At 31.5% G+C, this 14,372-nt stretch overlaps 3 protein-coding genes across 3 annotated transcripts; all 3 read right to left on the bottom strand.

Moving 5' to 3' along the window:
• Positions 1–1,603: 1,603 nt before the first annotated feature.
• On the bottom strand, positions 1,604–3,635 carry LOC107638871 (berberine bridge enzyme-like 21). Its single transcript, XM_016342270.3, has one exon. It carries the CDS (start codon positions 3,531–3,533, stop codon positions 1,872–1,874), a length of 1,662 nt encoding a protein of 553 aa, XP_016197756.1. The 5' UTR covers positions 3,534–3,635; the 3' UTR covers positions 1,604–1,871.
• Positions 3,636–8,772: 5,137 nt separating this feature from the next.
• On the bottom strand, positions 8,773–10,462 carry LOC107636039 (berberine bridge enzyme-like 23). The gene is made up of 2 exons (XM_016339574.3): positions 10,019–10,462; positions 8,773–9,759 (listed from the first exon to the last, which is right to left on the bottom strand). The coding sequence occupies exons 1-2, from the start codon at positions 10,322–10,324 to the stop codon at positions 8,773–8,775; spliced, it is 1,293 nt and encodes a 430-aa protein (XP_016195060.2). The 5' UTR covers positions 10,325–10,462.
• Positions 10,463–12,375: 1,913 nt separating this feature from the next.
• On the bottom strand, positions 12,376–14,154 carry LOC148566668 (uncharacterized). Its single transcript, XM_088484369.1, has one exon. The coding sequence runs from the start codon at positions 14,152–14,154 to the stop codon at positions 12,376–12,378; it is 1,779 nt and encodes a 592-aa protein (XP_088340495.1).
• Between the last annotated feature and the right edge of the window lie 218 nt (positions 14,155–14,372).

The raw sequence follows: 14,372 nt of genomic DNA, 5'->3' as shown, positions 1-14,372 counted from the left end.
TACACCCAATCATGTCTGATATAATACACCCGAACCGCAACAACTCAACTATAATGACAAAAAAAAAAAACCATAAACTGTAAATACACAGGCTGCAGAATACACCATGTCAAAAACTAAAAACACACCCAATCATGTCTGATATAATACACCCGAACAACAACAACTCAGTTAAAATAACAGAAAAAGCAGTAAACTGTAAATACACCCACACTTTCCGCAAAAATACACCCAAAAAAGTTCTGATATACACCCAAGCGTCTGCTATAAATTCCAGATAATTAATCAAAACTAATACATTACATTCAATTCACAGATTTATCTTCATGCGTTATTTTGACAATCAATGTTCACGAATTATTCACCTACACAATGCTATACAAATTACTGCAACAAAATTCATAGTAATCCTATGTAAATCAAACCTCAGGAACTTCGTTAGATTCAAATTCATAATCCACTTCGCCTGGATTCAGCTGACAATCTGAGGTTGAATCATCCATTATCTTCAAAACGAGTTCAAACTTTGATTTCAGAAAACAAAAAATCAAATAGAAAACGAAGCTGGAGTTACAGAGAGAGGAACTAACGTAAATGACGAAGAAGAAACGAGTGAGAAAGGAGGGGAAAAGAACGATCGAAGAAACCAGGGAAAGTTTCGCGAGAAAAAGAACAAACAAATCTGCAAATAACGAAAACGAAGAAGGAAACAAATCTTTTAAATTTAGTAGTTAGATATATGCGGGATCTCTATATAGCGCGTGTATACAACGTAACCCCTGAAACGCATTTTGGGATTTTATTTGTTAATGAACTTATAAAACATACAAATCATTAGAGCTTGTATGTGGAACTTTTCTGTAATTTTATATCAACTTAAAATTTTAATTAGCACTTTTTACGTCAGTGACCAATTAGTATAACCAAAAATAAATGAGAGGAACGTAGGTCAGACACCAACCGACAAGAGAAAAAATAAGGGTCACAAGATTTAGTTAGCATTTGGAAAGCTGAGAGCTCCGCGGCTGTCACGCTTCCACACCAATTACAAAACTATATCACACATATTTCAGCCAATACCCACTACCCCTCAAATATCCACATCAAATTTCCATTAAAGTAATGCTAACTTAACAGATTTCTCTGCCACATTCACCACATGCCCAATTGCCCATATGATCAATAAAAAACTGTGATATTTTTTATAATGTACAAAAAATGTTTAAAAAGTTATGTAAGTATCCTTTCTCATATAAATATGATTCCTATTAGACACTAAAACGAACCAATAATAATATAATTTCGTTACGTAACCAATAAAGATTCTACCAACTTCTGCCAACTATTGTTTATGGCTGTGTTTAATGAAAGTATTTTTATAGATATGTATAGTGAAAATGTCTTTTTTTATGTTTATGTCTAATCAAAATATCTTTGTGAATGTGTCTCTTAGATATATTAATACTAATTATAATTAAAATATAATAATTAATTATTATTAACAATAACTTGGTAGATAGTATATTGGTACTCTATACTTTTCCATAATAATAAAACTCTTCTATCAATTTACTTTAGGGTATCACTAAAAATGAGAGACCAATTTATGTGTACAAATATCTATTTACTCAAATATTTCTTCAAGTCATCAACTACGATGATCAAATGAATTACAAATTAAATAAAGGCCTTTGTGTGTCTGTCTTTTCTTTCTTTACTGTCGTCCTACCCAAAAAAGAATAAATTACAAAAACAACGACATATATATAGGCCAAGCATACATAAACAACAAGTTATTATAAATATTCACGAGCTAATTATAAATAATTCAATGGTCCAACAATATAACATGATGAAGAGTCTCTAACTGATTAAGCGTTGGTGTTGCTTGGAAGAATTGGAATACTCTGTTCATTCCTGAAGAAGTTGTCAGGATCAACAGCAGTCTTAATCTTGACGAGCCTATCAAAGTTGCCATTGAAGTACTTGGACCCATAAACCTCCCCTTCTTGAAAGCTATGCGCATCAAATGAATTGATGCCAATGTCAAGGTCTCTGTAATTCAAGTACGCACTTCTTGGATTCTTTGACACAAATGGCGTCATGTAACTGTAAAGCCTCTTAGCCTGATTCGTGAAATTCACTGCCGCACCGGCTGACGGATCATCCCAATTCACAGAATATTGAATCTTGAACAAGTTTCCGGCACGGTGAGGGAACGGCGTCGCGTCCGCCGGGGTCTCAGCCATCTTCCCTCCGTAAGGATTGAACACGAACCCAACTTTTCCCAACTCCACCATTCTTTTAAAGATCCATTCCAATCCGTCTCTGGAAATCGGAGTCTGAACGTAATCAGATTTCCTCTTGAGGAAACTCGCAGAATTGAGATTTCTTTGGAGAAGAATCTCCGGCTTAGCGCCGTTGTTGTAATCGGCGTCGTCGTTGTACCAAATCACAGATTCAATCCAACTCATTTCTGTGCAGTTCTCTTTCTTGAGTCGAAGAACAGGGAATTCCTTGCTCAGAATCGAAACTACCTCGTCGGCACCGCCAAGAAAAAGCGCTATAACGGTTGCTCTAACGGATTTCGTTTTCTTAACGATCTTGGAGGTTACAGGCTGCAGAAGCAGCCTCATGAAAAGTCTCTCATCGGTGCTTGGAGCAACTTGTTGCCACTGAAGAACTAAATCAGTTGAATTCTCTTCGTAATATCTTTCAACCTGAAAAACGGTTACAACCTCCGGAACCGTAACTAACTTTATAGTGTACGACAAAACGACGCCGAAGCTGGCTCCTCCGCCACCTCTAATCGCCCAAAATAGATCCTCCCCCATGGATTTTCTATCGAGTATTCTTCCCTTAACATCAACAATTTGTGCGTCGATTACGTTATCGACAGATAAACCGTATTTCCTGAGCATGGCGCCGTACCCTCCGCCGCTGAGGTGTCCACCGACACCAACGGTGGGGCACACTCCGGCAGGGAAGCCATGGATCTTGCTGTTCTTCCATATGTTATAGTAAAGCTCGCCGAGCGTGGCACCGGCTTGAACGACGGCAGTTTCTGAAGATATATCGACGGTGATGGTTCTGAGATTGAACATGTCGAGGATGATGAATGGCTCATCAGAGATATACGAGATTCCTTCGTAGTCATGGCCGCCGCTTCTGATCTTGATTTGGATAGGAATGCTCTTGGCGCAGATAACTGCGGCTTGAACGTGGGATTCTTGAAGGGGAGTGACGATGATCAATGGCTTAGGCGTTGATGACGTGTTCAAACGGGCGTTGCGGATGTAGTTTTGGAGAACCGTGGAGAAGGAAGCGTTGGATCTGTCGAAGACTATGTTGGAGAGTTGAGTTGATGAGGAGTTTGTTTGCTGTGTGAGACAGTGAAGAAAAGTGGGATAGAGTGAAGATGATGAAGATGAAGGAGATGGTGCTGCCGCAGAAACAGAAAGAGAAAGATTTAGAAGTAGAAGACAAGTTGCAACAAAAAAAGAGAGAAAAGGTGAAGATGATTTCTCTGCCATTGGTGGAGGTTATGTTTAGGTACGAATTTGTGCAGAGATGAAAGTTGGGAGTGAGTTAGTTTTATATAGATATATAGAGAGAGAGAAAGAGAGAAGAGGGGGGGGGGGGGGGGCTGGAAGTTGTGTTTGGAAAGGGGAAGCTTCTTTGCCATTGTTGACTAGTAGTAGTGGGAGAATTGTCGCATAGCATGGATGGTGTTTGGAAAAATCAACCTTTTTCTTTTAATTTAACCAATCATAGCGTTTTCTTACTTACAATCGTTTTCATGTTAAGAAAAGTATACGACCAGCAATTTTATTAAATTTTCATCAATATATAATTAATAAAAAAATGAATAATTTTATATTATTAGATAAAATTTTATATTATTAAAAATATTATTAATTATTAAATTATTGACTATTTCTAATTAATAATTTTACTTAAAAAAAATAAAAGTCAATTTGTGCTCATCAGGTACTTAGTATTAATAATGAGCAGGATTTTTATGAATAAGTTGAATATTGAATTCTTTAAGTTGGGAAAATGTGTTAATTTAGCCAAAAATATCTTTTGAACAAATAATTTTATGTGTGCACATGAAATTGGTCAATATATATAGTTATTAAAAATAATTTATATACATTTATTATCTTTTAAAGTTTCAAATCCTATATTTTAAATAAAAGATTCAAAATTAAGTGCTCTAAGGCAACTTGTTTGCAAAACTCTTAAAACATTTACGAATTTTAACATAATGACATTTAAATATATTGATTTTTAATTTTAATAACAAATTGATTGTTATTTAAAAAAAAAGAAAATAATATACTTTTTCTTTAAAGAATAATTTTTTATTTTGAAGTATTCTTAATATATTTAAGGCTTAAACAAATTTTTAACTGGAAGATTTATCTATATATAATTACAGAGTAATACTATACATCGAAATTTTTTTATGAATTAAGTCCAATCAAATTAAACAATAAAACTTAAAATAATATTAGTCATAATTAATTTTTATTATATTAGACTAATTTAGTTAGACTTAGATAACAAAAAAATTTAGACGTGTACTATTATTCATAATTATATATTACATACTTTCTGTTATTCTTGTAACAAACAGATCTTGACATATTTATTTATTTGTAATACTGTTTTGATCGTAGACTACTAATTATGAAATATAGCATATTAGAAAGTTGATTATTAAACTAATTTAGCAATATATAGATCAAGTAGGACCTTAGCTTTTAATATGATTTATATTTCTTGCATTTTAACGCTAGTTCATGTTTTCTGTGTGCTACATACGGTGCTGTGATTTTTTATTAGCTAGTCACAATCTTAAAGTGACTGTAACTTATCACAAGATAATTTAGTTTTTGCTTGATAACTTTCAAACTAAGTACCTAACCGTATCATTATTTAATTTAAACTCAAAAAATTAAACAGAAACTATATATATAATACAATTATATATATATATATCGTCAATGCATGCAATGATACAAAAATTAAATGAATTGAAGCCCGGCCGGAGTGTGTAATATGTTTCTTTTTTATCAAGCATGCATGATTAACAATATTCCTGTTATGGACAAGCTAAGAATAGCGTATTGAGAATACGAATAAATAAAAAAATTACGTACGACTAAGTTATTAAAACTAATAAAATTATTAAACATGAAACCGTTAAATTATGATATTAAAAGCATATATGAAAGACAATAAATATTTAATTTTTATGAAATTATTTATCCCAAAAATTTAAATTAATAAAAAAAAGATAATATTAATAATTACATCTTTTTACGATCACATTAAAAAGATGTAATAAAAAAAAAATCAGCAGATAATACACTTCACTTTATCATCTAAAATATAAGTATCGTAATGTTTTGCAGTTTATCTTCCTGGCCTATAATTCTAATATTTGTCTGATTAGAATCTCTAAATCTCATTAACTTGTCACTTCTACAAAAGGTACGAACAATCCAAAAAAATTATGTTAAAAAAATAATACTGATAATTTTATTTATTTAATTTGACCCTAAAATCTATTTTATTGTATAACACATAAACTAATTAAGGGTTCCATTACTAGACAAATATATAATTAATCTTTAAAATATGAAAATAAAAAATTGAAAAGTATCCAGTTGACAACAACATTTGAATCCGAAAAGATTGATTATCGGCCAATGATAAATTATATATTTTTAAACATGTTAATAATTATAATTAATACCGTCACCATCATTTTAATTATGTCAGCGTTAGAACTCATAAGCATTAGGGGCAACTACGTATAACCCATAAGCATGTGATTGAATGGTGAGAAAGGAATATATCATGAACTGATAAAAGATACTAATGTATACTTTTATAAAGAGACGTGTACAAACTGTGTATACTTTTTAGACACAATGCTATCTCAAAATTTCTATATATAGTGATTTGATAATGTGGTGAATAAGTTTGACTTTTTTTTATATTAGTTTTGAGTTGAGTAATTTAAGGTTATAATTATTTTTTTATTTATATTTAAATTAATATTAGTTATATTTTTTTACATTAAAAATGTTATTAGCATTTTAGTAGTTTTCTTTTGAGTTTAAATTAAAAAAAAAAACACACATAGGAGACAGATATTATTCTTATAATTGTTCTCTTGATAAAAATGATACTTATACACTACAAATAAAGTAATATATAATTGTTCTCCTTAAACCCTGACTACCGACTAAAAAATCTAAACAATTGAGATTTATTTTTCTTAATTTTTAAACTTTTTTCTTTATTAAAATTAATTTGAAAGTGAAGACTGGTCTAATATTTCATTAGGAGAGAAGAAAATGAAAAATTCGATTTTTATTTGAACTATGATTTTAGAAAATATGTAGAGCAAGAGATGGATTCTAAAAAATAAATATATACTAATATTAATTAATTGTTAATATGAAATTTTATTAATTGTTAATATAATTAATCATGTAAATATTTTAATTTATAAAATTTGAAACTTTTAATTACCTTCACAAAAAATTATAATTAAATTATATAGAGATATTTTAAATTTAGTCGGGTAACGAATTTTCCTTGTGCAAATGTATACTATATTTATTTTCTTTTGACATTTTGATTTAATAAAACGTCAAAAATAATTGCTAGTCACTCTCTACTCGTTTTCAATGGATAAGGAAAACGACTATTCTCGCATAAGCTTCTTCTACTTGTGCAATTCCATGTGCCTTCATCTAATCATGTTTACTTTAATTTGGCCGTGGTTTTGTTCCATTCCACCATTTCATTCTGAAAATTTATATTTTTTTAATCAATATATTATGTTATTTATTAATTTTTTTTAACATGTTGTAATTTGTTATTATACATTTGCATGTGATTCCACCTATACATTTTCACTTTTCTTTGTTCCTTTTAATTTATTTTTTTAGATGCTGACAAAGAAGCAGCTTCGAAAATCTCATGAGATTTATAAGTTTTATTATTATTATTATTATTATTATTATTATTATTATTATTATTATTATTATTATTAGTTACATTGCTTTATACAAAAGACTGGATGATTTAGAACTAAGCTATATAATAATGTAATGCAATTTACACTAAATTAAAGAGTCCGTATATATTGATATTCTTGAAGTCGAAGAATTTGTATGATCGATATATTTTGAAGCTTTATTTGGTAAAATTTTTTTCTAGAACTTTTTGTATTTTAACACAAACAATTTGTTTTCTATTTAATAAAAAAAAATATTTGTGATGGTAGTTTTTAAAAGATAAAAATATTTTTAAAAATATTTAAAAATGTACTCTTCAAAATTAATTTTTTTTTCTTTTTATCAAACATAGAAAGACTCGAATCCGTGACCTTTTAGGTAAATATGAGAAGATTATGCCATTTGAGTTATAACTCATTGGCAAATTTAGTTTTTTAAAATTAAAATATTTAATATAATCTTATATATTAATAAATATCTAAATTTATGATTATATTTAAATTTGTTATGATTTATTTAAACTTTTAAAAAAATTTTATCAAATAATTATTGTTACATGTGTTAGTTAAAAATCATTTTTAGTTTGATTTATCAAATATAAATACTTTTAAAAATTTATTTTTTAAAAATCAATTTTAATAAAATATGTTCAAAATATAAAAGTTTAACCAAACTAACCCTAATTGGCTAATTGACTAATTCTCACCACTCGAATCTTTATGATTTATTAACAAGAGATGATTGTCAACTTAAATGGAGTTTCATAAAAAAAAATACTGGACTTTAAATGGTGGCGAAATTTTCGCTCCGAAAATGAACTAATGTGGAAGAAAATTATATAATTGTGTTCCGCTGTTTAATTACGTAAGTAGACCAATATTAATTAGAGAATAAGATGGGAGAAATTTCCAATATATGAGAGTTGAATAAGGAAGTGGAGATGGGATGGTAGAGTGGCGTAGACAATTGTCAAATTAAAGCACTCTTTTTTGGGAGAAATTATGGATTTGGAACCAAAATCAATGCACCTTCTACGTTCCTACTGAATAAATACTTTATTGTTTCTCACTAAAGAGAACAAAAATGAGATAATATCGCTATGAAAAAGTATAAGTAGACAATAAAAATTCTAAATAATGTGAATAATGAATGTTTATTTTATTCGGAAATATTTGGTAACCAAAGAAAATCAGCCAAAAATAGCCATAACTTATCTTATTTAGCATTCATTAATTGTTGCGACAATTAATTAATGCTAAACAAGACAAGTTCTGACTGTTTTTTTTTTTTTGTCTCCCTAGCATTACTCATTTTATTAAGTGTGCGGATAGTTATTCTAATATTAAGATTTAGGTGGATATTTTGAAAGCGAAAATATTTGGTAACCAAAGAAAATCAGCCAAAAACAGCCATAACTTACCTTATTTAGCATTTATTAATTGTTGCGACAATTAATGAATGCTAAATAAGACAAATTTTGACTGTTTTTTTTGTCTCCCTTTTAGAAGTATAATGTGTTTTTATTTTATTAGTGGTTACCTACCATTGCCCTATTGCTATAGTTAAAATTAAGATCAATCAACCGAAAATAAAATGGAAGACAGAATTAAACTTCAACAAAAGTTTCACTATTTGCATATAGAGCTAATAATACTAAGGTGAATGTAACACTAAATAAGATAAAATAGTAAGTGGAAAAAAATTTTTCTATGGTAAATGATAGAGTAAACTAGTTAAAAGGTGGAATGGACTGCTGATTCCTGAAGAAGTTGGCAGGATCAACTTGAGCCTTTATTCTTGCCAACTTTTCAAAATTAAACTTGAAATATTTCAAGCCCCAAGATTTTGCTTCTTCATATGTTGTGTTGTCTCTGTTGATTCCTAAGTCAAGGTCCCTATAATTCAAATATGCAGCTCTAGGACCCTTTGAAACATAAGCTCTCATATATTCATACACCCTTCTCATCCAATCCACATGTTTTTCTGTTTCCTCATTTGAATCCCAATATATCAAGTACTGAATCCCATATATGCTCCCATTTCTATGTGGAAATGGTGTTTCTGTTCCTGAAATCTCACTCATTCTCCCACCATAAGGTGTTAGAATCAATATTGGATTCTTCTCTTCAAGTAACATGTTCCATAAACCCTCTAAACCTTCCTTGGGAATTGCCTCAGTTACATAATCTGATTTTGCTTTGAAGCTTTGGGATGTTTGGTTTCTCAAAAGCAACACTTCCAAGGGATCATTGATTGAATAGCCTGCAAAGTAAAGAACTGATTGGATCCAACTCATCTCAGTGAAGTTAACATAATGCAAATCCAGTTCTGAGAACTTGTTCTGCATCAATGGTAGAAGATTTTCTGCTGTTCCAAGATACAACCCTGTGAAGGAAATTTGCACTGTTTTTCCACCATAGGATGAATTTGTGACACTCATAACTGAGTGCAGGAAAAGTTCTTTCGGAACCTTGTCAGCAATGGTTTGCCATTTAAGGAAAAGGTTGGTGGTAGCAACAGCATTATCCTTATCTAGTGTGTTTGGAACATTGAAAATTGTCACTGTTTCTGGAACTTGAACAAGCTTCACTTTCCATGCAGTGATCACTCCAAAACTTGATCCTCCTCCTCCTCTTATGGCCCAAAACAGGTCATCACGCATTAAAGTTCTGTTCAGTATCCTCCCATTCGCATCTACCATCCGCGCATCAATTACCTGATCAAGTGATAGATTCAGAAAATTTTAGTAACGAAGACAAAAATATATACAAAGTTCATATTCTCCAAACTTTAGTAGAGGCAAATGTCTTAAAAGACTATATCAGTTTAAGTTTTTGGAAATAAGTGATAATTTCTCGCATTTTTTAATATTTTTATGATAAAAAATCTTGGAATTCGACCTCGTTACCCTAAATCCTAAATCTTAAATCCTAAACCGATTTTATAGATTTATGATAATTTAGTGTGACTCTAACCTGATCGGCAGCCAGACCGTATTTTCTGAAAATGGTTCCGAAGCCACCGCCACTCAAGTGGCCTCCCACACCAACTGTGGGGCAACTACCAGCTGGGAATCCATGGACATTGCTTGTCTTTGCAATTGAATAATAGAGTTCTCCAAGTGTAGCACCTGCCTCAACCCAAGCACTCTCTTCTTCCATGTCAATATTTATGGACCTAAGATTGATGAGATCAATGATTAGGAATGGAACATCATCAGAATCAGATGCGTATGAAAGGCCCTCATAGTCATGCCCTCCACTTCTCACTCTTACTTGCATGCCAAGTAACCTTGAACACAGTATTGCTACTTGTATGTGGGACTGTTCTTTTGGGGCAACAATGATGTCAGGTTTTGGAATTGAACTTCCCAAGAATCTGAGGTTCCTTATGGAAGATTGCAAAAGGGATTCATATGAAGTGCTATTCTTGGTCAATACTACTTCTGCAGTTGATGAGTTTGGATATTTTAATGAAAAGCATTCAAGAAAACGCTTGTCAAGATCAGAGGATGCAGAATTTGCAGGGAGAGTAATTGAAACGAAAATTGTGATTGACAGAAATAGTGTTAAAAATTTTATATGGGCCATATTTATATTTATGTGCCTAAAAACTAATGATGTTAATGACTTTATTTATAGTCAATTTCACACGGCAATTTGGCGTAGGAGGATAATATGAACATTGATATAACCATAGAGGGAGATATTATTAATAATTTAAAACCAAATAACCATTGGCAATTTCAATGTTTATAAGATGAATATTCTCTGGTTCCAGATAAACCTATTAGTAATGAGAGTCTATATGCTACTAAGTTAGTTGTCACCGCCAAACGAGTTATAATTCAAATGACATAATCTCTCCATATTCATCTAAAAATCGCGGATTTGGGTCTCACTTCTAATTTTAAAAAAAAAAAGTTAGTTGTCACTGATTTTTGGCATCAATGATGATGATGATGCCGAACTTTGAAAAACATATATATATACTATATACGTAAAATTCCTAAAATACCCTTATTTCTCTTTTTTCCTGTTTTACTCAAATTTTTGTTCCATTGTTAACAACAAATAAATCAACAATTTTCGAGTTTTGTTTCACAATCTTAATTCAAGGAGCGGAAACGACTCTTTTTGTAGGTGTCTCAAAGTCTCAATTGTAGTTTCGAAAGTAAAATTAAAGATAAAAAGGAAAACATACAAGGTGCCGGAGGCAAAGTAAAATGCAGAAATTAAAACAAACATGAAATTAAAAAGAAGATGAAAGAAGAAACATGAACGTAAAAGAGAAAAAGACGTAAAAGTAAAGAAATTTTATTAATAAAAACTGAAAGAAAGCAAAGTACAAGTGTTTGAGTTCAGAGGAATTACTTAAGATTCCCAATTTTACTCTGTGATGCCAAGGGACTGAGAGCATTTTGGGTCTCTAAGTGTTTTTCAAGAAGAACTGAACTGATTACGTGTTCCTAAAGCTCTATTTATAGACTAGTCTAATCTCAATGGGCAATTACTCTTTGTATACCACTTGCAGGAAATTTGAATTTCTTGCTTGCTGTTAATTTCAAAATTTAAATAAATAATCAACTATCAAATGATCTAATTTAATTTAAAATAGATATAAATATTATATATAGGAATATTACCAAACAACTAATTATTTATTTTTATAATTTTCTTATAAAAATTATATTTTGTCTAACAAGATGCCCCCAAGATTTCTCACTTGAAGATATGCAATGATTAAAAGTGAGAAAACTTAGTTGTTTATTGACATTTTTTTTTTTATATTGAGAGTCAATTGACATTTTAGACACATCCGCTTGACAGATTAAATGCCTACTAGTAATAGACTTAACAGAATTTCTAAGTCTAAAAAATTTTTACATTAATAGTTGAACTGTCAATGGGGTCTATTCTTTTGTATGAAATTTTTAAGTGTGTCAAATGATATCTGTTCTAATTTCGGCACATTAAATGTGTATCAATTGACATTTGTTTTGACCTTTAATATTTCAATTAAGAGTTTTTTTTTTTTTTGACACACACTTTCATTGTTTTAATTGACACAATTTTCCTAACTTCAAAAGTAACAAAATCTTAACTTCGTGAAGTCGTTTCTTTCATATGTTAAACTCCAGGTGTCAATTAAATTTGATAAAATTTCTAATCCTATAAAATCTCCACACTAACATTCTAATAGTTTTGACTCCAAGCGCTAAGAGACTCAACAGAATTTCTAAGTCAATTAGGCTTTTGTATTTATGAAGTACATGCTCAAATGTCAATGAGAGATTATTTTTGTCCAAGATCTTAAACTTGATGCATTTTTTTTAAATAAAACCATTCATATCTATTTTACACATCTCAATACTTTCAGGATTAAATGCATTGGTGTCAACTGTCAGCGGCTTGACTCCAGGATTATACATCCTGAACTCCACATGCATCTCATCATAGTAATAGGCACTATTGTCAGCAAGAACTTCTTCCACTCCTCCATCTTCATTCCAGAAAATCAATTTTTGATGTAAAGTGGATGGAATAGCACCCATTCCATGAATCCAATCACGTCCCAAAAGCAAGTTAAAACCAGCCTTTGAAGGAACCACAACAAATAGAGTTGGCCTATTGACAGAACCAACCTCAATTGACAGCAGAACCACACCTCTAACAGAAGAAGTCTTTCCATTAAAATCTGTCACCCCAATGCTACTTTTAGTCAGATCCTTTTCAGTCTTTCCAAGTCTTCCCATCATTCTTTCAGGCATGAGATTAACAGCAGCTCCCCCGTCAACCAAAATCTTATTGACTATCCTTCCGTCAACACGAGCCTTGATATGCAGTGGACGCAAGTGTTCCTTATCATCTTCAGTAGGCTTTTCAAATAATCCTCCACCACACATATTGTCATCTAGCAATAAGCATTCGCTTCCAGGGAAGACATCATAACAATCATCTTCTAATGACTCTACTTCCTGGACTTGACTATACTCCTCAGGCAGTATTGACACCACAGCCATAGGTTGCTTAACACCAAATATTACTTCTAAGCTATCATCAAAACCAGTGTCAAAATTATCAGTAATTAAATCTTCATCCTTTTCTCCCTTGTTTTCAACCATTACCCTCTTCCCAGCAAGATTGTTCTTGACATTTTTATTGTACTTAAGGTGATTAGAAGAATTGCCTGTTTCTACAGACTTGGCCATGGTTGGCAAAGGAGGAAAATCTACTCCGTGTCCCTTGTATGGATCCAAAGGAACATACTCAGGTATATTCTCTTTCTGCTCAAAAGTTGTAAAAGGAGAATATTTTGGAATATTTTGACAGTTTGACCAAGGAGAATAATTAGGAACCTGCTGCATGTTAGGATTATAACAAGAATAAATTGGCTTTGAGGGAACAGGCGCATTTTTTGGAATATATATACTACCTCTGTCTTGTGCATGATTCATGTTCCATAACTGAGACTCATAGTACCTGGGCTTAAAAGGTCTAAGCTTCACCCATTTGTTTTTTCCTCTTACAAAAGCAGTAGGTTGATTCTGCACATTTCTCACATTCTGGACCCATTTATTGTTTGAAATTTTGGTAGAAAGAACTCTTGTCTTTTGAGAAAATCCATCAGGTTTTCCACCAATCATGACCACAGTCTTCATCTTCTGGTTGACGGGTTGTACTCCAGTGTTGTTGACGCACTTGTTCAAAGGAGTTTGACTGCCCAACTTTTGTTTTCCCTCGGCTATCTTCCGCTTTAGCTCGTTAGTTTCATTTTCTTTTTCAGCAATCTTCTTTCTCAACTCAGCCTTTTCTTTCTCTTCAACTTTGTACTTTTCAAACTCTTTTGCAGCTTCCTTGTCAAAAACAGCATTGCACTTTGGGCACATGGCAATGGTGCTGTCAGATTCTTTAATTCTCAACAAAAAATCTAACAAATCCTCACCAGGACGAGGATAAACTGGCTTCTTATCTTGTTCAAAGACTCTCAGGTCTTTATTTTCATTTTTAGCACTAACCATCGTGGCATCAACTTCTACCATGTTGATTGACAAATCGAATGGCTCAACATAATTTGAGTCGGCAGCAAATGGTTCAGTGTCCATCTTCATAGTAGTTTTATCCTCAAACTTCAGTCTTCCCTCCTCAATTGCTTTTTGTATCAAATCCCTGAAACGGACACAATTGTTAGTGGTATGCGAAAATACTTGATGAAACTTACAAAATTTCTTATTCTTTATTTTATCAGTTGTAGGCATCTTTTTTCCTTCAGGTAAAATAAGCTGCTTATCTTTTAATAAAACTTCAAATATTTGATCTGCCTTAGAAA

This window comes from Arachis ipaensis, chromosome B4 (assembly GCF_059453495.1).
Source record: "Arachis ipaensis isolate K30076 ecotype BB chromosome B4, ASM5945349v1, whole genome shotgun sequence".
In the NCBI taxonomy this organism is placed as follows: domain Eukaryota; kingdom Viridiplantae; phylum Streptophyta; class Magnoliopsida; order Fabales; family Fabaceae; genus Arachis; species Arachis ipaensis.
The sequence above is the reverse complement of the archived record's forward strand: the minus strand, read 5'-3'. Positions and strand labels throughout refer to the sequence as shown.

Bases quoted from the DNA above. Each gene is read 5' to 3' on its own strand.
- LOC107638871 (XM_016342270.3), bottom strand. From the start codon at position 3,533: ATGGCAGAGAAATCATCTTCACCTTTTCTCTCTTTTTTTGTTGCAACT.
- LOC107636039 (XM_016339574.3), bottom strand. From the start codon at position 10,324: ATGCAAGTAAGAGTGAGAAGTGGAGGGCATGACTATGAGGGCCTTTCA. The intron at 9,760-10,018 runs GTTAGAGTCACA...TCACTTGATCAG, and splicing joins ACGGTCTGGCTGCCGATCAG to GTAATTGATGCGCGGATGGT.
- LOC148566668 (XM_088484369.1), bottom strand. From the start codon at position 14,154: ATGAAGATGGACACTGAACCATTTGCTGCCGACTCAAATTATGTTGAG.